The sequence below is a fragment of the Panthera uncia genome (assembly GCF_023721935.1).
Source record: "Panthera uncia isolate 11264 chromosome D3 unlocalized genomic scaffold, Puncia_PCG_1.0 HiC_scaffold_8, whole genome shotgun sequence".
Taxonomy (NCBI): domain Eukaryota; kingdom Metazoa; phylum Chordata; class Mammalia; order Carnivora; family Felidae; genus Panthera; species Panthera uncia.
In genome coordinates this window covers 18,521,153-18,544,168 of record NW_026057586.1, presented here as the reverse complement: position 1 = coordinate 18,544,168, position 23,016 = coordinate 18,521,153, and the positions used below count along the sequence as shown (strand labels likewise).

Genomic DNA, 23,016 nt, shown 5'->3' with positions numbered 1-23,016 from the left:
AATAACACAATTGGTAGTAACAAGTAATCTTAAGATAAATTGGTTCTTTGAAATATAAATATTTGTTCTAAGTTTTTTTGCCTTCAAATGGCTTATATATAAACAGATGTCATAAAATGTCTGGAAATGTAGCTCTAAAAGCCAGGAATTGAGGCTTAATCACGTTAAAAAAAAAAAAAAAAAAAAAAGACCTAAGTAAATGGGTTCATCAGATAGAAAAAAAGATGAATATTGAAAATTAAATAAAACAAGCCAAAATTAGTAATAACACAAGCAATGGTAATAATATTATTGTGCTATTTATTTATTGAGCATCCTAGGTGCTGTGCTAACCTTAACCACTTATGTCTATCGTTGAATTTAATAGGTAGCACATCATCGTCTTTTATATTCATTGGCTTGTAAACAAGAACACAGAGCATCTTGACTAGGTGTCCAGAAGTTACTGCTTTTCATTGGTTGCCTCTCTGAGACTGTCTGCTAGTATAGTCGAACTCTCTGCCTTCGTAATTGTTTTCTAACAGCTACTGCTGGCTGTATACAAACTGAATTTCTGGACTACTCTGATAATAAGAAATAGAAGTTACAGGGTTATCCTTACTTACCCTAAAATCTCAAGTATTAAAGTTACATTCATTGTCATTACATAGCTACCAACCTCAGCAATCTTGTGATTATATTTACCACCTGTTGACCTGGTCTTTCCACATACCACAAGGAAGCTTTAAAGAATAAAAACGGGGATGCTGGGGTAGCTCAGTTGGTTAAGCATCCAACTCTTGATTTTGGTTCAGGTCATGATCTTACAGTTCTTGAGATTGAGCCCTGTGTCGGGCTCTGCATTGAGAGTGGAGCCTGCTTAAGATTCTCTCTCTGTCCCTGTGCCCCTCTCCCCTGCTTGCGCACTCTCTCTCATTCTCTAAATAAATAAATAAACTTTTTTTTTTTTAATAAAAAACCCCACACTCCTTTCCTGCTTCATATTATCTCTTAGCACCCTGTTTACGTTTGAGAGAGTGCAAGCATGGGAGGGGCAGAGAGAGAGACAGGGAGACAGAGAATCTAAAGCAGGCTCTGTGCTGTCAGCGCAAAGTCCAATGTGGGGCTCAAACCTACTAATCGTGAGATCATGACCTGAGCTGAAGTTGATGCTCAACTGACTGAACCACCCAGGCACCCCTCTTAGCACCTTGCTTCTAACTGCCTCTAGGGCTTTGACTTTAAATGTCCTTTTATCCTCATTTTTGCCTCTCCTCACTTCTTACATTCTGCTGCCCGGTTCTGTAAATCCATCAGGGTCCTTTAACATGTGCTGTCTTCCTGGAATTTTCTTCACTTAGTGTCATCCCATGATAAATTCTGATACGTACTTCAAGACCCAATTCAAGTATTTCCTTCCCATGAGGTTGTTTTTGACGTGTATTCTCTTCGTCACCCCCTCCCAAACAGACTTAATTGATTTTTCTTCAGATGGACACTATTTTCACTATGCACTTATAAATCTTTATTTTTTACATGGCTAGAAGTTTCTCTAGTGTAAAGTCCTTCATTCCCCTCCCCCACATACTTCATTTTTATTCATCTCGCCCAGCATAACCATCATTCAAAAAAAGTTGATGAATGAATCTTCCTTCTTTGCCCTCCTCTGTGTTCAGAGCCCCTTCTCCTTCCATATGTTTTATGTGAAAACAACCTTGATTTTCTCCACATTTATTACTGTATTTTTAAAAAATCTAAATCCGTGGTTTTCAGTGCTTTTTTTTTTTTTTTTTTAAGTGGTATTCTTTCTTCAAATGAAAACTTACACACATATACCCACATATAAAAAGGTAACGTCGGGGAAGGTTGGAGGTCTTCCTTCTGGCACTTCTTGGGAACTCATGGGGTTCCAAGTAGTATGGTTTTAAAATTATTGACCTTATTGCTACCTCAGCTTTTGAGTCCTTCCAAATCATTCTTCACATTGCTTAAAGAGAGATCGTTTTAAAACAAAAATAAAATTCTCATGCTTTAAATTTCTTTAATGAGTTCCCATGACCTCACCTCACATGTGAGCTTCTTAGAACCTAAGGCTATGTCTCTTTCACCTTTGTGTCTGTAGTACCTGCTGTGGGTTTGGTACCCAGTCACCTAGGTGCTCCATGAATATTAAAGATAGTGAAGGAACTTTGCATGATTTCCTATCTTCGTCATTCCAATGGCTTCTCTTTGCTCATATTGGCAATGTCCGCTTCTCTCATTCAGAGCTTTCCCATTTTTCAGGGCCAAGCAAATCTTCCTGATTTTAAAGCTATCCTTAGGGGTGCTTGGGTGGCTCAGTCTTTTGGCCATCCAACTTCGGCTCAGGCCATGATCTCGCGGTCCATGAGTTCGAGTCCTGCATTGGGCTCTGGGCTGACAGCTCAGAGCCTGGAGCCTGCTTCAGATTCTGTGTCTCCCTCTCTCTCTCTCTGTACCTCCCCCATCTCTCTCTCTCTCAGAAATAAACGTTAAAAAAATTTTTTTTTTAATTATCTCAGAAATGGGATGAGTTAAAAAAAAAAAAAAGCTCTCCTTCGTGTCAGCAGCATTCATCAGTTTCCCATTCTTTGATTTCTAAAATAACATGTCGCTGTTAGAAAGAACAACATATTTGCTGTACTGCATTTCATGCATTGTGTTACTACACCAGAGATGGTGTAACCTCTGCCTGGGTAATTAATTCTAGCCAAAAAGTGAAAATTCATAGGTTTCCAAGGTAGTTTCTTCTCCACGAGAATATACTTTGCTCAGTTCTGAGATATATAATTCTGCTTATAATTTAGGTTTCTAAATCATTCAAGGTTGTAATATTAAGTTTATACTCTAGTACAGTTGTATGTCAAGACAGATTTGCCGTTGTTTCTCAACATGTTGTAGGTTGAACAATAAATCTTTGTTTTATTGTGTCTTCTGAAACCAAAATTGGTGTTGAGTCAGCTCATAGCCTGCAAATCAAACCGAAATCTTTGAAAAAGTACATGCAATGAATTAAAAGTATTAGGTGTGATTTTTACCATGGATCATTTTTTCAGGTTCTCGTTCAGAAAGAGGAACCGTAGCTTTATGCTCTTAATATTCTTTTGGTGTGCTTCCTGAGTTTTCTGTTCTTTGTGTATATTTCAGTAAGTGTTTCTTTTGTTGCTTTCAGAATTGTTTATAATTACATTTTATGTGAGAACAGTTTTCTAAAAAAAAAAATCAAAATGCTAATAAGAAAAATGTATTTCATTTCCTTAAAAATAACCACCAGAGCTCATGTTACCAAAGGATTATTATATTCTTGTGCAGGCTTGAAGACATGTTGCTTATTTTTAACTATATTTTTCATTTCTGTAATTACTTTGTGGCCCTTCATAAACTAACTTGTTTTCAATAAATTGAAACGATCTCTATTTAGAACAAGGGGTAAATATTTCCAACGCTTCGCGCAGGAAGACTTTTCTCGGAGACACCTGTACTGTTATATTTTATTTTTTTGATGGTATTGTGGAAGGAAAAGTGGATACTGTGTCTTTAATGGAAAGCAAAAGGTTATCTTTCTCTGGCCTTTGTGTGTATGTGCTGATGTGGATGTAGGCAGCCAGACAGGCAATGTGTGCAGAGAGACTAGGGAACCGGCTGTGGATCGATAGAAGTCGTGTGAAGTGAATTAATGCGAGGCAGGCCGTCTGTCTGTCATAAGGATTGTGGGGAATGTGGGGCAGTGTGGTCAGTCACTGCAGAGATCTGCTTCCAATAAATTCAAGCCTTCTGCCTGAAAATAAACTCTAGGTACACACGTACTCCCTTCCTTATTGTTAAATTTTACTTTATTCAAAGTAAATGTTCCCAGCAAATTATTGCCTCTAGTATACTTTAATTGGACCACTGGAAAGCCACCATTGTGAGAAGCCGATGAAATAAAAATACCTGCTATTCTTTTAGATCCATTTTTCAATCTCTGTGGAAATCTATATTATTGTGGGAATGAGAAATATAATTTTTGTTAATATTTATAAGCATTGTGGTATGTATTTTTCTGAATCCTAACAGTATTGTTTATCACTTTCACCCATCTAATCTTCAATAAGATAATAAAATTATAATGAACTCAAATGGTTTTATATTCCAGTATGGATTAAGAGCTGTATTTTAAATGTTACTCTATTAAAATTTAGTATTTAATCTTTGATTATTAAGTTAATCACATGACACTGAGACCTTGTGAGTTCCTATTATTTACCCTTATTCAGATAGTATTAGCCAGTAGGACAAAAATGTTTATGAAGGTAATTTGAAGCTTTTGAAAAATAAATTTTAAAATAATGTACCTGATTTTGCTGATGTGGAGAGGCAAGTGCTGTTTTATTCCATTGACTTTGAAAACTATATCCCATATTTACATTAAAAACATTGTTTTTCTAAAGTGTTTAAAACACTGTGTACAAACAGACAAGTGTGTGTGTTTGTGCATAATCTCACAATGAATGGTGATCTCAGTGTTTAGAATCCAGATGCCATGGAGAGCTCCTAATCGTCCTCCTGCCCTCTCTCTCTTACTGCTGCCAGCCACAGCCCACCCTCCCCCTTTCGCTGCGTGTCCAAACTTACTCAGACCTGTTTCCTGTTCCATCCCATTTTTCCCTTGTTTTCCTCCTGATTCGCAGTATAGAACCAATTTATAGACACCTATTGTCTGGCATAATATACATTCTTTTTTTTTTTTTTTTTTAATTTTGTGAAATCTGGATTTGGGAACTAACTGGTGTTTTAAGTATCTTGTGTCTTTCTCTTTTTTGTATCTCCTTTTTAATACTATCTCTATACCTCATTATCATCTCTTTACTGTACCTTTTTGTTGTATATCTTTCCCCAATGCTTGCTTTTCTTGGTATATTTAAAAACCTGAGAAAACTCCTGTTTTCTTGGTATATTTAAATAACAAATTTGTATCATGGGATTGAAAGTATTCAGTTCTATTCAAGATTTTTTTTTTAATTTTATTTTGAGAGAGAGGATGTGAGCAGGGGAGGGGCAGAGCGAGAGAGGGAGAGAGTCCCAAGCAGACTCCATGCTGTCAGCACAGAACCCAGTGTGGGGTTTGATCCCAACTGTGGGATCATGACCCGAGCCGAAATCAAGAGTTGGTTGCTTAACCTACTGAGCCATCCAGGCGCCCCATACAAGGTGTATTTATGAAATGTTCATTATTGCCAAGTATTTTGGGGATGCTCAGAAAGTAACTAAGTCTCAGATTTTATGGTGCCGTTTGAGAAATAAGTTCGCTTACATCAAGTGTGTAAGAAAATAGCAAAGTACCACCATATAACTAGTGAACAACCTTTGCAATCTTTATTATCAATATGCAAGAGAGGTGCCTGGGTGGCTCAGTTGGTTAAGCATCTGACTCTTGATTTCTGCTCGGGTCATGATCTCATGGTTTATGGGATCGAGCTCTGCGTTGGGCTCTGTGCTAACAGCACAGAGCCTGCTTGGGATTCTGTCCTCTCTCTTCACCTCTGCCTCCCCCATGTGTGTGCTCTCTCTCTCTCTCTCTCAAAATAAATAGACTTAAAAAAATATACAAGAAACTGAGGCTTCCAGAAAAGTATTTTCTTTTCTTTTTAAATTTATTTTTAGAGAGCTTGCGTGTGTGTGTGCGCGCGCGTGCACACGCGTACACGCGCAAGCGGGAGGAGGGACAAAGAGACTCTCAAGCAGGGTCTGTGCTATCAGTGAAGAGCTTGAAGCAGGGCTCGAACTCACGAACTGTGAGATTATGACCTGAGCCAAAATGAAGATGACACACTTAACCGATTGAGCCACCCAGGCACCCTCATATAACTATCTTCTAAGTGGACTTTTCTTCATATTTGTCAGGAATATTTCATCATCTTATTGAGAGGGGATAGTGACTTTTATGCTTGAAAATGTTTAGTTTTTTTTATAACAAAAAGAAAGTATACCAATTTTCTCTAGTCTTTCTGTTTCATGGAAAACAGCATTGTGTTCTGGCATAATCCTCAGTTCTCTTTAGTGGCAGTGATGTAATACCTTCTATTGTATCTGTTTCTTTTTTAAGTTAGATTTATTGAGGTATGATTTATACGTAGTAAAATTCACCCTTTTCTGGTAAATTTACCCTTCTTTGAGTTTTTAGCAAATGTGGATAGTCCTGTCCCCACTTCCACAAACAGCATATAGATTATTTTCATTACTCTGAAATATTTACTAATACCATTTTACAGTTAGTTGTCTTGTCCACACCCCTAGCGTCCAGCAGCCACTGGCTCAATTTAGATCCTTTTTTTGGCCTTTTACAGAATAGTTTGGCCTTTTACAGAATATCTGCTGTAATGTTGGCCTGCAAACGTAAGATGGTAATATAACACGTAATTAAATACTGTGGAGATAAAAAACAGCCAAGATGTGGCTGGGAATTGTTTTAATGTTATTCCTTCTCTTGCAGATAATGATTACCATGCTTAGAGGGATTAAATAATAGTTTTACTCGTCTTGTGCCAGACTGTATGGTCCAAAAGTTCAAAAGGAAGAGGTTCTATCGTTTCTCAAAGTGAACTGTTAAAATTAGTTTTTAATGATCTGTAGCATTTGGACTTGAGAGTTGATGGCAGTAATGTGGTCTTTTCCATTCCCCATATCTCTTCCCCTGAGATCTCTCAACACAAGTTAGGAATCTTAGGTATTTTGTTGCCAACCCCATGTCCAGTTTGACTGAAATTAGGATAGTTAAAAACTTATCTTTAAAAAGTAAAGTATATGTGTAATTTTGAAGTGATCAAACCAGTATCTTTTTATTGATTGGTACCAAAATAACCCAGATATTTTGACTGTGAGGACCAACAGAATGAGTTACACAAATGGTCAAAATCAATAATATGATATTTTTTAAAAATGAAAAATGGAACATTACTGCTTTCATAAACATAATATTCATGGCACATTTTTTCTTAGTCATAAATGTTTTATGTGGCTCTTCCCCCCTCTTTTTTCTTCAGCTGCCTAGTAGAAAAGGTGTCAAGAGAGTACCCAGGAGTAGTCTGGATGCTGTGGTTCATCCGAAATGTTAGAAGGCAAACTTTTAAAAATAACTTTATCGAGTATCATTCACATGCCATTAAATTCACCCCTGGAAGTTTACATTTCAGTGGTTTTTAGTGTATTCAAAGTTGTGCAACCCTCACCGCAATTTCTGAACATTTTCATCACCCCAAAAGAAACTGTGCATTCATAGTATCATTCCCCATTTTCCCCAGGTCTCGTAGCCCTACGTGACCACAATTGTACTTGATGTGTATAGATTTGCCTATTTGGGACGTTTCATGTAAATGGAATCATACAACATGTGGCGTGTCGTGACTGGTTTCTTTTACTTAATACTTCATTTCTCTGTATTGCTGATTAATACTCCATTGTGTGAATATACCAATTTATTATGTGATAAATTGTGACATATTCATATATTCAGTTGATGGACAATTCAGATTGTTTGCACCCTTTGGCTTTTATGAATAATGCTGCTGCGAACATTCATGTACAAGTCAGTGTGGATATAGGTTTTCATTCCCTGGGAGTACAGTTGCTGGGTTTATATGATAATTCTGTTTAACCTTTTGAGGAACCGCCAGACTGTTTGCTGTAGAGTTTTCAGGGTTTCTTACAGAGGGGCACCTTGCTGGTTCAGTCCATAGAGCATGTGAGTCTTATTCTCAGGGTTGTGAGTTTGAGCCCATTGGGTATGGAGACTACTTAAAAAAAAAATCTTTTAAAGTTAAAAAAATAAATAGTTCCTTATATAGGTTAAGCACTAGTCCCTTGTTGGGTATGTGATTTGTGAATCTTTTGTCCCAGTCTTTAGTTTGTTTTTTTATCCTCTTAATGGGGTCTTTTGCAGAGCAAAAGTGTTGAATTTTGTTGAAGTCTATGTCCGCTATTTTTTCTTTTATGGACTGTGCTTTTGGTGTTATCTCTAGCCTTTGATCTCCAGGATTTTCTCTTTTTTTCTAAAAGTTTATAATTTTATGTTCTACGTTTAAGTCCATGATCAGTTTTAGTTAATTTTTGTATACGCTGTGGGCCTTAGGTCAAGGTTCGTATTTTTGCCTATGGACGTCCAGTTGTAATAGCCCACCTGTTGACGAGATTACTTCCCCCCCCTTGAACTGCTTGCACCTCTGTCAAAAATCGGTTGTGCATGTTTGTTTTTTCTTGGTCCTCTGTTTTGTTCCATTAACCGAAAACCACATAGTTTTAATAAATTTATATAAGTCTGGAAATGGAATAGACTTTTTTTCCCCTACCTTTTCCTTTTCTTCCCCCCAGAGTTCTTCTGGCTATTCTAGTTCCTGTGTCTTTCCATTTAATTTTAGAATAATTTAGTCTGTATCTACAAAAAAATTGTGCCGAGATTTTGACATGAATTGCATTAAACCTATATATCAATTTATGGAGAATTAACATCTTTACTGTGTTGAATATTCTAGGACATGAACACGGTATGTCTCTCCATTTCATTTATTTACATCTTTGATTTTTTTTGCAGGGGAGGTGGTGTCAGGATTTTGTAGCTTTCAGCCTACAATTCCTGTTGTATATGTTTCTTTTAGATTTACATCTAAGTATTTCAGCTTTTTGAACCATTGTTAGTAGCATTTTTTTTTAATTTAGTTTCATTGCTAGCATATAAAAATACAGTCGATCAGTTTTTTTTCTTGTGTTCTGCAGCCTTACTGAACTCACTCAGTTTTTTATAGATTCCTTTGGATTTTCTATGTGGACAATCATTGTATCCTCAGATAGGGACAGTTTACTTCATCCACTCCAAATGTATCCATGTTCTTTTCTTGCTTTATTACACTGGCTAGAACTTTTAATGCTATGTTATATGAGTGGTGAGTGTGGATATCTTTGCTTCATTCCTGATCACAGGAGGAAAGCATTCCGTTCTTCACCATTAAGTACAATATTAACTATAGATTTTTAGCAGATGCTCTTTATTAAGTGAAGAAGTTCATCTCTGTTCCTATTTTTCTGGGAGTTTTATTATTGTTTTTTTAAATCATGGATTGATGTTGAATTTTGTCAAATGACAGCTATGATCATATGCTTTTTTCTTCTTTAGCATGTTACTATTTGGGGTTACGTTGATTGGTGTTTGAATATAGAACTAGACTTGCATTCTGGAACTAAAACTCCATTGGTCATGGTGTATAATTCCTTGTGTATGTTGTTGAATTCTATTTCCTTACATTTTGTTTAGGACTTTTGAGACTATCAGCGATACTGATCTATAGTTTTCTTTTTTCTTTTTTTACATTTTCTTTTTTTTTCTATCGAGAGAGAAACGATTTTATAACTTTGGGAAAAAACATTAATCAAAGAACCAGTTTCAGCATAGCTACCTCTTAGTCTTTCAGCCTTGGTTGGTTTGAGATCTACATGTTTGCTCTTTAAGCTCTGTCTCAAGGAATTGAATGCCCCACAGTTGAGTAAGTTACCAGGCACAGCACAAGAACTTCATGGAGGGCTTGACAGTGTTGATACTCAGTATTGTGTGATTCCATGATTTTTCATGGTTATGTTGTGATATTCTGTGTACATACTTCTCACCCTGCCCTGAGGAACTCAGTCCCTGTAAGAACTTCATGGAGAAAGGATATTGGGGTTTGAAATCAAAGACCTATGTGTCCATACTGGTTCTGGAATTTAGTAGCTGTGTTATAGTGAGCAATTACTTAACCTCTCTGATTAAATGAGATAAATTTAAATGGATTTATAAACCTGTTACTACAAATAATAGCTTCATTTTTATTGAATCCTTCAATTTTATAGGAAAGGAAAATACTAAAAAAGATCGTTACTATCTAAACTGTTCCTTGGGGCACCTGGGTGGCTCAGTCGGTTAGGCATCCGACTTCGGCTCAGGTCATGATCTGATGGGTTGTGAGTTCGAGCCCCACATCAGGCTCTGTGCTGATGGCTCGGAGCCTGGAGCCTTCTCCGGATTCTGTGTCTCCCTCTCTCTCTGTAACCCTCCCCTGCTCAGTCTGTCTCTCTATCTCTCTCTCTCAAAAATAAACATTAAAAATTTTTTTTCAACTGTTCCTTAATATCTTTTCCCTATTTCTCTATCATTTTCAAAAATTATCAACTATAAGAAACGAGACAGAGTTTTCAGAGATTTGCATTTTGATTTAATAGGACATCTTTGATTTTGTGTTTAAGCAATAAATCTTTAGAAATGTGGCATTTACCTTATTTCCTCCCCTCTGTGGTTATTTTACTGAAAGCCATTATTAAGTAATTAACTTCACAGTATATTTTTGGCAATCCTCCTCCTTTATTTTAGAATCTTATCTTGAAAGCCCAACAACAAAATGATACCGCAGAAGAATGGCTTTGTCGTTTGACATTCATCAGGGACCGCTGATGGACACTTTATTTTTGTATCAGAGCAGTTTTGAGCAAAGTGGTGGTTCTAACGTGGTATGTCCTCTTCCCCAAACTGAAGTCATTAGGCCTTGGAACTGTGTCCTGGTAGATTTAGCTCTGGATCATTCAGGCACTTAAAGACTGAGATTTCCGTCTCTTGGTGACTTTGGTAAACCTGAGGCAGCAGGACTGAATTTCACGCAGAAACGTTTAAGTTAATATACGTTGGAGGAAAAAAAGAGAAGCCCTTGAATATTTAGAGCTTTGATTTTTAAAATATTTTGATGGATACAATGGATGTAGTTATTGAAGTGCTTATTTAAAAGATTGACTAGAAGGCTCAATTCCTTAAAAAAAAAAAAAAGGAAAGAAAAAAAGGTTCAATTCCTAAAGTAACTTCCAATGGTGAAATTTTTGTATTTCATGATTTAGTAATACCCATTGAATAACTATATGAAAAATACTGAGATACCCTACTATCCATTGCCAAATTAGAAATAACGTAGTATATGCAAATTGGCAGCAAAATATATCTTCAAAAGTGGAAACATAGCTTATAAGGAAAGACATTTGCCTCAGCTGGCAAGTTTCTCAGGTAATTTACAGAATGGAAGCTTCTGGCCCCGGATCTAGTTCGTCCGTCTGCTTCTGTTAGGTTTTTTCAGTGTGCTAATTATCAGATCTCCTGTCTACTTCCTCCATAGACAGTGATAGTGTCTACTTTGAGGTGGTGCATTTCAGGTGTCTTACATAGATCCAGAGCGCTTGTGGGCATTTCGGCCTTCTAGCCCCCAAATTGTAAGCAAACTAATATTAAAAAGAAGTAAACTTTTAAAGTGGTCCTTCACTTTTAGGGTCCCCCCCCCCTTTGCAGCATAATTACGTCTAGATCACCTAAAATAACTGTAGTAAAAATTTGGAAGGAATCAAGTAAAAATGTAATTTATTGAAGCATCCTTTTTCTGTTTTTCCCAGAACTGAGTTGAGTCAGTGTAGTTTGTACCTGTGCACATATATGCGTACAAAGAAATAGAGCACATGTGAATATTTTGTTCATTAATCTGTGACTCTTCCTAATTGTGGTGAATTGTGTGTGTGTGTGTGTGTGTGTGTGTGTGTGTGTGTGTGTTTTAATGTAATGCATTTGTATCTAGTAGGTAAATTAAGAAGCTTTAAGAGTTTGGGTGCACCTTTCTTTCAGTTTTTAAAACTAACCCTTGTGATTCCATTTGTTGTAGCTGGAGTCTCAGCAGAAGCCATGCAGACTATCGGCACTGCTCCTGATGCCCTGGGGCCAGAAGCCAAAGTCCAGGAAGAAGAGCACGACCTTGCAGATGATGACATCACAACCGGTGAGCAGGGACATCTTTCACATAATCTGGATGAGTTTTATCCAGTATTGGAATGTGCTTTTAGATTATTTGTAATGGGATTAAATATGTTGATGGAAAAGAGGGAAACTTGTATTGATGGAATGTTTAGTTTTATGAGACTCTTTAGTGTCCTTTTGATCTTGAAGTGGAAAGAAGCAGAAGTGTTTATTTGGTCTCGGTTTGCTCATTGTTGCTGTAACAATGAACTTGCTAGCTGTGCATTTGATTTCCTGGAGACCTTCTAATTCAGAGGCTGGGATCATTACTAAAGCCTTGAAACGTGTAGAGGAATACACCTTATGAAAGGTTTTGCAATTATAGGGTAAACTGAAGGATACCAAAGTTGTAACAGCAATGCAGGCTGTATAAGGAAACTTAATAGATATTCTTTGCACCTATATTATAGAAGTCGATGCTGCTTTTTAAAGTTATTTACATTGCTTAGATATTGAATAATCTTACCTATATTATTTATTATATAACTAAAGGAATAAAGTAAAATTTAGGAAAACTATATACCACGTATGGTTCCATATTCTGTGTTTTATGTTTATACATGTTCAGCCTATCTTTTTATAGACTTAAGTCAGTTTCAGTTACTGGATCTCCAAATGCATTCAGCTCAATTTCTTTAATGTACAGAGGATTAAAAACAACCTACTATAAATATTTTTATTGGTATTAAGAATGATAAACTTTTGATTTTTGTATAGATGGTTATTATGTAAAATCTGACCATAGAAATCCATAATTATTGTGAAGCAACAAATAGTAACTTAATAGTAATCAGTAATTTGAGGGGCGCCTGGGTGGCTCAGTTGGCCGAGTGTCCAACTTCCACTCAGGTCATGGTCTCACGGTTTGTGAGTTTGAGCCCCGCGTCGGACTCTGTGCTGACAGCTCAGAGCCTGGAGCCTGCTTCGGATTCTGTGTCTCCCTCCCTCTCTCTGCCCCTCCCTCACTCACACTCTGTCTCCCTCTGTCTTTCAAAAATGAATACACATTAAAAAAAAAAAAAATAGCAATCAATAATTTGAAAGAAGCATGCCCGGAAAACATCAGTAAAACTTTCAGCAAAAACTAAAGAAACTTTAAAAAAAAAAAAAAAATGGAGGGAGGTTTTTAGCTCTTAAAGCTCTGTGTGGTAGGTCCTTTACTGTTACTACCTGAATGCCTTTAAAATTTTGTCACTGGAAAGAAGTTGAGGGAGCCTAGTAATCTCCCTTGAAAATTTACAAAGCATGTAATCAACAACCTGGAGCCTTGTGCCTACTGCTGCACATAAGTAGTTGACTAAATTGAGGCGCATCTGGTTTTCAGTAAAAATGCTAGTGGCCGTGACCTGCTACATTTTAATCCTTTGAATGTGTCAGTTCATTGATTGAAAACATTTCAACTTAAATGTAAATATAAACGATTTCAGAAATTCCCAACTTTTCTGAAAGTCATTTAGCATTGCACAATTACGGATTTTGTTTCAGTCGTGACTAGAGGAGATGATTGCACCTGCAGATTTTTTTTTTTAACATTTATTTTAAGCTTATTTATTTACTTGGCGAGAGAGAAAGAAAGTGCAAGTTGGGGAGGGGCAGAGAGAGAGAGAGAATCCCAAGCAGACTCCACACACTGTGAGTGTGGAGCCCCGTGCAGAGCTCGAACTCACAAACTGTGAGATCATGACCTGAGCCGAAGTCAGATGCTTAACCAACTGAGCCACCCAGGTGCCCCCAGATTTTTTTTAGTTAGTTCTTTATTCAGTTATCATTGCTTTTTAAAGTGTTACAGGTACGTTTTAATTCTCTGTTAATTTTAAAGGCCCTCTAGTCTATAAAAAGTAGTGGTTTAATGCATAGAAGAAAAGAAGTTGCCTTTGTAATAGAATAACTTAATTTGTACTCTGGAAAAAAAAAAGCTTAATTTTTGAACATTCAGGTGAGCATTATTAAATCAGTACACTGAAATTTTAAATTACGCACCACCATCATCATGAGACAGCAAATAGCACATGGCTGTTCTTTTATTTGTATAAAGAAGCTTAAAAATGAAAATCTAGCTTGGAGAGTCAGTTAATGCTATTTAAACTGTATTTTAATCTGTAAGAAGTTAAGTTAAACATATGTGATGAATGGCTTTTATCAGTTGACTTACTCACTTCATGCCGTGGGTACCAGGGGCAAGAATGTTCAAAGAATTTAAATAACTAGAAAAGGCTTCCTTCATGTGTTGTCAGAGCAACTAGCATGTTGCAGCCTGTAGATCGTTTAGGTTACCTTTGAATTGCGTGACTTGATTAAGATGTGGTATAGATTTTTGTGAAGGTTTAGAAGAAAACCATATTTCTTTTATTGACTAGAATTCTTTATAAATTACATTATGAAAAATATGGTAGATATGTTGAGAGAAACCTGTTTCAGGCACAAGAATCTTATTTTGGGATGAGCACCATTGTAGAGGATGAGTACTACAAAAGGGAAATCTGGCCAGTTTAGCCATTGACTTTGAAAAATCAGGGAGTGTTTTGGTTACTTAAATTGAATTGCTCTATTGTATCTTTTCACAAAATAAATGGAAAGTATATCAAGGCAGACCTACTTGCCTGTACTTGGAATGCTCGTTTGGGAGCTCTAGTTAGGCTGATACGCATTGTTATGTTAATACTATATTTGTAGCAATCTGTGACTTAATTCTTCAATTAACTTAATTAAACAACTGACCAGTTAAATAGGAAGTATAATTTAGTGCTTTGCTATAGGTAGAACAATTATGTTTGCAATTTTTCTCTTGGGTGAGAAAGAATGATGTATGAATGTTGTCTTAGGACACTGATCTGAGCCTAGCAGTCTTTGTTAGCGCTTGACTTATAAAAGTAAAGAAGCATGGATAAAGCTTTATAAGTGTTAGCTATGATCAATTGGAACTAATTAAATTTATTTGAAATGAAGAGCCTTAACTGGAAGAGAACAGCTGGAAAAACTGGAAAGAAAAAATTGAGTCTTGATTGAGACAGTTTAAACCTTCACCCTGTCATTTAAAAAATATGCGGCAGCTTCTTTCCGTATCTTTCTTTTTAAAGCTAATATCTATTGATCGGCTCTACAAAGTAACGCCACTTTGCCTGGGTCAACCCACACGTTCGGTTTTACTTACATTCTGTCTTAAGGTTCATCAGCTTCTTTCCTGTAACCAAATGTTTTCAATTACACATCAAAGCTATATTAGCCATTTTCACAGATTAATACTGTTTTTATGTAGAAAAAAAATTAAAACCTACTTCATGTAATTTTTTTATATTACAGTGCAGCATGCATGGGAAAATGTACTTTCTTTTTCATTGGAATTACTTCAGGTTTTGCAATATTCTGTATATTAAACTCTGTTTTAACAACAACAGTGACATTTTCTTTACAGTGAAAAAGAATGCCATTGATTGTTTCTAGATTATAATTGCAGTGCCACACTAATATTACTGGATACTTGGTGTGTTTGCTTTTATTTGTACAGGATACTTTTATTTTTAGTATTATAATTTAAATGTTTATTTACATATATAGTCAATATCTGTAAATAATGTATTGTTTTCCTTACAGCATTAAATAGGTCCTAATTAATAGAGTAAATCTCACTAAAAACTGACTAACAGAAAAAATTTAGATAAGTTACAATCTTTTTTTAAGGTAGTTAGTTATCTCTATATACTTTTTTCCTGATAAAGGATGACATTTTGAGTGAGGATGCAACTATATGTCCCCTAAATGGTGCATTCTAATACATCCTACCCCTAATTGCAGTTAAAAAGAATTTTGGAAAGACTCCATTCACAAACCTGCAATGGATTCCTTTAAGAAAGTCACTAAAGTCTTCTGAGGGTCATATTGCAGTGTCCTGCCCCTTGTTCAATACAGCGTGGACACACTGACCATATAACAGTGGTAAAGGGTCAGAAGTCACTGACATTGTCAAAAAGAAACCACATGATAGTAGATCAGTGGGACAGTTGACAGATTGAGCTGCTTACAACAAAAGCAGCAATGAAATGTGGATTCTGATAGGTGTGTTGACTGTATTTGTTGTATTTCTTGTAAAATGTAAAGTTAATTTAAAAGAAAAAAAGAGAGAAAGAGAGAAATGCGATGGAAAAAAGAAAGACTAGGGAAGGGTATGAGCAATTGAAAGTAACATCCATTGACAATCAACTATGTACCCAGCCCTTTACACTTGACTCTCCCATTTCTTTGAAATGGATACTGATATTTCTGCAGATAGATAGATAAGGAAACAAGCTCAGAGAGTTCACTTTTAAAGGGTCCCGTCCTTAAAGTGATAGATCTGGGACTTAAAAGAAGTCCTGTCTGACTCCAAAGCTTATGTGTGGTTTTAAATACAATCCCACACTGCCTATTATTCTTAAATTCTTGAACTTTGGCATCTTTTTCTTTTCAAATGTGAGATGTCAGTTCGCCTTTACTGCTTTTGATATCAGACATAAGCCTGATAATTGCTGGATATTTTATTTAAAATGCAAACTTGTTATTCTAAATTTAGACCAAGAGATTATCTCCTTTAGAAAAAAATCATCACAGGGGCGTCTGGGTGGCTCAGTCAGTTAAGCGTCTGACTTCAGCTCAGGTCATGATTTCGTGGTCTGTGGGTTTGAGCCGCATGTTGGGCCGTGTGCTGACAGTTCACAGCCTGGAGCCTGCTTTTTGGTTTCTGTGTCTCCCTCTCTCTCTGCCCCTCCCCTCCTGGCATTCTGTCTCTCTCTCAAAAATAAATAAACAGTAAAATCGTCACATATTCTTTAAATGTTCTTTTTGAATCTGTTCTTTAAATTATTTAGTACTACTGTAATGTAAGACTGTAAACATAAGTATTTATTACTAAATATTTTATTGCATACATGTAAAAGGGAATGCTTACTGTTCTGCCTAGCTTTTTGAAGTCATCAAAAAGTGTGGATTTCTGGGTGAAATACATGGCTCCAAGTAATTTACATTTCTATACTTTTAATCAAGGGGAAGAAAATGTGAATTAAAATTTTGTTTAGCGTTTAACACTTGGCTTTAGTTGTATGTTGATAGGGAGCAGAGTAGAGTATTTATAAATGTAGTATTTGAGAGTTTCTGATAGGAATATTAAAATACAGTCCAAATTATGGCTTGTAGTCATTCACTTCCTTTCCTCATACTTCCCTCTGGGTGATTGACTTTCCCGTTTCTTTGTTTTTAACTACCACTTACATTAAGCTAATAACTCTCAAATCTGTATCTCCAACCTAGACTTTTCTTCTGGACATCAGATTAATATGTCTTCCTGCCTGAATGTCCTCTAGATACCTACTGTATATTAACTTATAGTTATCCAAAGACCTTTTTATACTAAATTCATATTTTGTAGTAGCTAACATTCTGAAGTCAAAAACCAGGGCAGGGATAACAATTTAGAACAAATGACTTACAATTCTCATAGATCTGGTACAGTTTTTTTTTAGACTGTGAATTATAAGTTGAAGAATGAAAAAGGGAAAAGGTGCAATATAAAAGTCTTATTCTAGTTTACTGATTATAAGGCCTCTGGCTCTATGCTTAGAAGGTGTAGATACTAGGTATCACAACACTATTTCCAATAGTGTTCCTTACATACCAGCAATTTACTTACATACATTTACTACGTCTTTCCTATTAGGTAGTATGTGTGTATCTCCTTAACCTCCCCCCTTCTTCTTAATGGGTTTTAATGACTCAAAAGCATTTGTAACGGATTAGTGAGGGAATACAGGCTCATTTCTAGATAAACTGTCTCCTGATATTTTGAAAATGAAACTTGGAACAGATCTAAGAACATAATTATCTCTGTTATTCCCATTTAAAAGTTCACCTTTTTCTCTTGGGAAACAACCTGTCTTCAAAATTAGGAAGAGGATGTGATTCGTTGCATTTAAATGAGAAAAGATATGAAAAAATGCCTGGGAAAATGTGTTTTGTAACTTCAGTCTCAATGAGGGGTGGAAGGGGGGATGCGCCATCGTGAGGTGCACAGTCAGAGAAGCGGATTCTGACAGCTCTGGGGAGCCCCCTCCGTGGTCTTCACCGACCCGGGGCTGGAGACGTGCTTATGCATGATGGCGCTGGTTTCTTGTACCCGTTTTGGTTGCTCTCTCTGTGGTCCTGCTTTTCTTCCCTCTGTGCTGGTCTCTCCTGTTGCCCCGGGAGCTGTGCTGCCTCGTTTCTGGCCTCGTCTCTGTCAAAAAAACCAGAATCTCTGGTGGACTTCTTGGAGCCAGGGGTATCGGTGAACCGTTGTCCAAGAGATCCCTCTGGGGCCTGGTGGCCCACTGCAGGAGAAGCAAGGTGGCTTGTATGTTGCGTGGGGAGATGCTCACAGGAAGGAGAGAAATGCGGAATTTTCCCGGAGGCCAGACGTTTGAACACATGCCACTGAGGAAGTAGAGTGTGGAATCATGTTGTGTGTGACGGGGTACGTACGTCTCGTGGTGTTCCTCTGGGTGTCTGCAGTCAGGCACTTAGCGCTAAGGAAACTTGCCTTTTATTGCCCATTGAAATTTTAATGTGTTCAAGATTTAATGCGCCCAAGCCTCTATTTAAAGGCTTGGCCTGGGGTGACTTGCCTAAGAAAAAGTGCAAAAGGAAAAGAGGCAAGAGCAAGGACAAAAGATGGCTAACGAGTACCATCTGAACGTCTAGTTTCTCTTTAAAATTTTTAGACTTTTAAAAATGGGAAATCTACAGAGCATCGATGTATTTTGGCCAAAGACGTGATTGTGCATTTAAAAGAATTATGTTTTGTATACTTGAAGTTTGCTAAGATAGTAGATATTAAACATTTCACCACATAAAGTATCATAAAGAATCAGAGGAGCTATAACAAATTACTTTAATCAGCTGTCGCATTGGCACTGAATCTTTTATAGTGAGAAAAATAGCACTTTGTGTGTGTGGTATTTCCTCTTTGCATATAATATTTTTGCAAGGGGTTGGTCAAATAAACAGTAATCAACACCATCTGAGCAAATTCATCTAAAAGAACACATTTAAAAATCAGGGACTGGGGCACCCGGCTGGCTCAGTCGGTAGAGCACAGGATTCTTGATCTTGTGATTGTAAGTTTGGGCCCCGTGTTGGGTAGAGAGATTACTTATATATATATTTTTTTAACATTTATTTATTTTCAAGAGACAGAGTGTGAGTGGGGGGCAGGGGGAGAGAGAGAGAGAGAGAGAGAGAGAGAGAGAGAGAGAGAGAGAGACACAGAACCGGAAGCAGGCTCCAGGCTCTGAGCTGTCAGCACAGAGCCCAGTGTTGGGGCTTGAACCCACAAACTGTGAGATCATGACCTGAGCCGAAGTCGGACGCTTAACCGGCTGAGTCACCCGGGCGCCCCGGTAGAGAGATTACTTAAAAAAAAAAAAAAATTACTTTTAAAAAAAGATCAGGAATTTAAAGTAATAACAATCATAACTCACTAGCATTTATTGAGTACCTAATATGTGTCAGGCTATGCTCTAGGCTCTTTTTAATCCTCACAAGTAATTGGAATAAATTTTCATGATCAATTCCATTTCACAAGAGAGGACAGTGAGGCACAGAATGGTTAAGTAACTTTCTACATAAAGCCCACAGATAGGAAATGGCAGAATTAGGATTTGAATCCAGTCTGTTTTCTTCTAGATCTTATGCTTTTGAATAGAACTATTTATTCAGGGGCGCCTGGGTGGCTCAGTTGGTTGAGGGTCCAACTTTGGCTCAGGTCATGATCTCACAGTTCGTGAGTTCAAGCCCCACGTCAGGATCTGTGCTGACAGCTTACAGCCTGGAGCCTGTTTCACATTCTGTCTGTCTGTCTGTCTCTCTCTCTCTCTCTCTCTCAGAAACAAATAAACATTAAAAAAAATTCTTTTAAGTAATTTATTCAAATCAAAGTCATTAAAAAAAAAAGTCTTAGGGCACCTGGTTGGCTCAGTCAGAAAAGTGTGCGACTCTTGATCTTGGGGTTGTGAGTTTGAGCCCCAAGTTGTAGGGATTACTTAAAAATAACATCTTAAAAATATCTCTTAAGAAAATAAAAGAAACACATGTATTTATTATGACATATCAGTTTCTCTTTATGAGCTATAGATACCTCTATTTTAATTTTTGATCAAGTTTAATATCTTATGTGATGCAAGGAAATACTTAATATGTGAAGAAAAATTTCCTATTTTCTTAAAAAATAAACAGATAATTAGTATAGGAAGACAATTTTATATATTTTCTAGACAAAGTAAGAATTATTTTACCTTTATATGAAACCACACATATTAATATATCAGCACATGTACAGTATTAGATCACAAAAGCTTAAGGTTTGATTTTAAGATTTAATATTCTATATTCTCTTTGATAAATTTAGACTAAATAGGAAAAAGCAGAAATACTTAGTTGGATAAGAAGGTAGGAACTGGTTTTTTTGTTTTGTTTTGTTTTTTAAAAAAAACAACATTTTCCATGTGAGTGAATAACCTTCAGGATGAACTTAACATTTGGCCTTTGTGAGCGGTGTGATAATACCTCACGGATAAGAATGAATTGCATTAGATTGTGGCACACTATTATATTTCTGTATATTACATGAATTGCCCTTATAATTGATATCAAACCCATATGACCAAAAGTTGTAATTCACAAAAGTAATGACAACAATGTCTCATAATTCACAGACTTGATGTCATACCTGTGAATGATTACTTTTACTGTGCAAACCATGTTAAAGGGGAAAAACAGGTTTTAAAACGGATGTGGGGTTTGGAACGGTTCTTCTTCCTGATACTTTATAATCATTTTTAGCACACAAATGGATAATTAAATTGACTAGCATCCTTGAGTTTCCCCATAATTTCTTGGATTAAAATTTTGAAGCATAAGGTCTTTTACTCTTAATTTGAAATTTTTCATCATCAAACAGAAGTATTTGAGGTGAAGACAGTTATGAACCTGTATGAATTTCTCCTCTCGTGATGTATAGAAAGAGGAGTTCTCTGTCATAGGTAGGATAAAAATCAAGTTAGAATATTTCATCTTAAAACAAAACTGTGTCTCCTAAATACAGATACGTGGATTAAATGGAGCGAACCTAAAATAAAAGGATTCCGGGAAACCGAACCAGCTACCCTTGTATTTATCCACCTTGTATTTTTCTGTCACATTATAGGGAAGATGTGGTAAAGCAAACAGCTCGTTGAGAGGCTGATGATCTAATTGGAGAGAGAGGCTGTGTGTTCAGCATAGTTGCACATATACTTGCACATACGATAGACTTTAGGTTGGAGAATTCCAGGCACAGGGGAAGAGTTAAAGGTAGGATTTACATAGGAGGTAAGCCTGCAATCATGGCAGAGGAGGACAGACTATTAATTTAGATACTGAAATGAAGACTTTGACAGAGGCTGAGAATAGCCTGGCTGGTGGTTTTGAGCACCTACTAGGTATTGAGCCACTTACTAGACACTGAGCGTAGAATGAAGATCGTGCTCCAGAGCGCAAGACTGATGATTGGCTGTGTTTGTTGTTTGCTGGGAAGTTTTTACTTGAAGAGCTATTGATCATGAAGGTTTGGGGTACCTGGGTGGCTCAGTTGGTTAAGCGTCCAACTTCGGCTCAGGTCATGAGCTCATGGTTCATGAGTTTGAGCCCCGCATCGGGCTCTGTGCTGACAGCTCAGAGCCTGGAGCCTGCTTCAGATTCTGTCTCTGCCTCTCTCTCTGCCCCTTCCCTGCTCATGTTCCGTCTCTCTCTCTCTCTCTCTCTCTCTCTCTCTCTCTCTCAGAAATAAACATTACACTCTTATGTGGATCCTGAGAAACTTAACAGAAGACCATGGGGGAGGGGAAGGAAAAAAAAAAGTTAGAGAGGGACAGAGCCAAACCATGAGAGACTCTTAAAAACTGAGAATAAACTGAGGGTTGATGAGGGGTGGGAGGGAGGGGTGAGTGGGTGTTGGGCATTGAGGAGGGCACCTGTTGGGATGAGCACTGGGTGTTGTATGGAAACCAATTTGACAATAAATTTCATACTAAAAAATAAACATTACAGATAATTAAAATTAAAAAAATCATGAAGGTTTAATAAACCCATGTTACCATGATGGAAAACTGAACATCTCATGTTTGTCTAAGAGAGGATCTATAGGTTTCGCGGAAACAAAAACAAAATGAAACAGAGCCAAATCAACTAGATGACAAGCTTGTCTGCAACAGTAAGTATATATTTAGAATATTTTGGAATTAATATGGTTGCAGCATAGGATCTAGTATCTCACTGTGTTCAAGTCTCAGCTTTCCCACTTATTCACTATGTGGCTTGTCCAAGTTACTTGACTGTGCAATGCCCCCGTTTTTTCACCTGAAAAGGTTGATATGAGGTTTAAATGAGATAATGCATGTGACCTTCTTAGCAGAGGAACTGGCACATTATATTAAGTGCTTGAGAAATCTGTGTGCCCCCTTCCTTGCTTCCTGACCCCTCATTGTCACAGCCATTATTCCTAGGGATTTGTTTTTAGTAAATAGAATAAGAGTTGTAACCAACTTACAAATCATTTATAAATCAGTTCTTTTAGATGACTTAATGATGATTCTATGTAGTTGGTCATTACTCCCAGGGATATCAATTTACTAGACAATTTTATACTTTATATATAGAGAAAAAGCTACATCCAAACTTGCATGCAAGTTTTCAGAAATTTCTAAACACTGGCTCAGGAAATATTGATGAATTATTCTAATTTCTTAAATGCTTTTATATAGGCTTATATTTCCCACATTTATTTTCTGAATTGAACCTTACCAGGAAGAGTGAGTCATTTGATGAAATAGGACAGTCTTAAAGAAAAATATTTTTTTAATGTTTGTTTATTTTTGAGAGCAAGAGAGAGAGAGAGCATGAGCAAGGGAGGGGCAGAGAGAGAGGGAGACACGGAATCTGAAGCAGGCTCCAGGCTGTAAGCTGTCAGCACAGAGCCTGACGCAAGGCTCGAACTCACGAACCGTGAGATCATGACCTGAGCCGAAGTCAGATGCTTAACCAACTGAGCCACCCAGGGGCCCCAAAGGAAAATATTTATTTGTACTTAGAGTAGCTGAGGAAGAGTTAATTTGCATATTTACATCTGCCTTTGGCCAGTAGGGACCGGTGCAGTG

At 36.9% G+C, this 23,016-nt stretch overlaps 1 protein-coding gene across 5 annotated transcripts in view; it reads left to right on the top strand.

Annotated features, from left to right (window-relative positions):
* The window catches only part of WDR7 (WD repeat domain 7), a 353,598-nt gene that overhangs the window by 144,671 nt on the left and 185,911 nt on the right, over positions 1-23,016 (top strand). For all 5 annotated transcript variants that reach the window (XM_049619906.1, XM_049619908.1, XM_049619907.1 and 2 more), the window contains one exon: positions 11,691-11,804. In XM_049619906.1, coding sequence (XP_049475863.1) covers positions 11,691-11,804 — 114 coding nt within the window. The remainder of the gene's footprint in view (positions 1-11,690; positions 11,805-23,016) is intronic.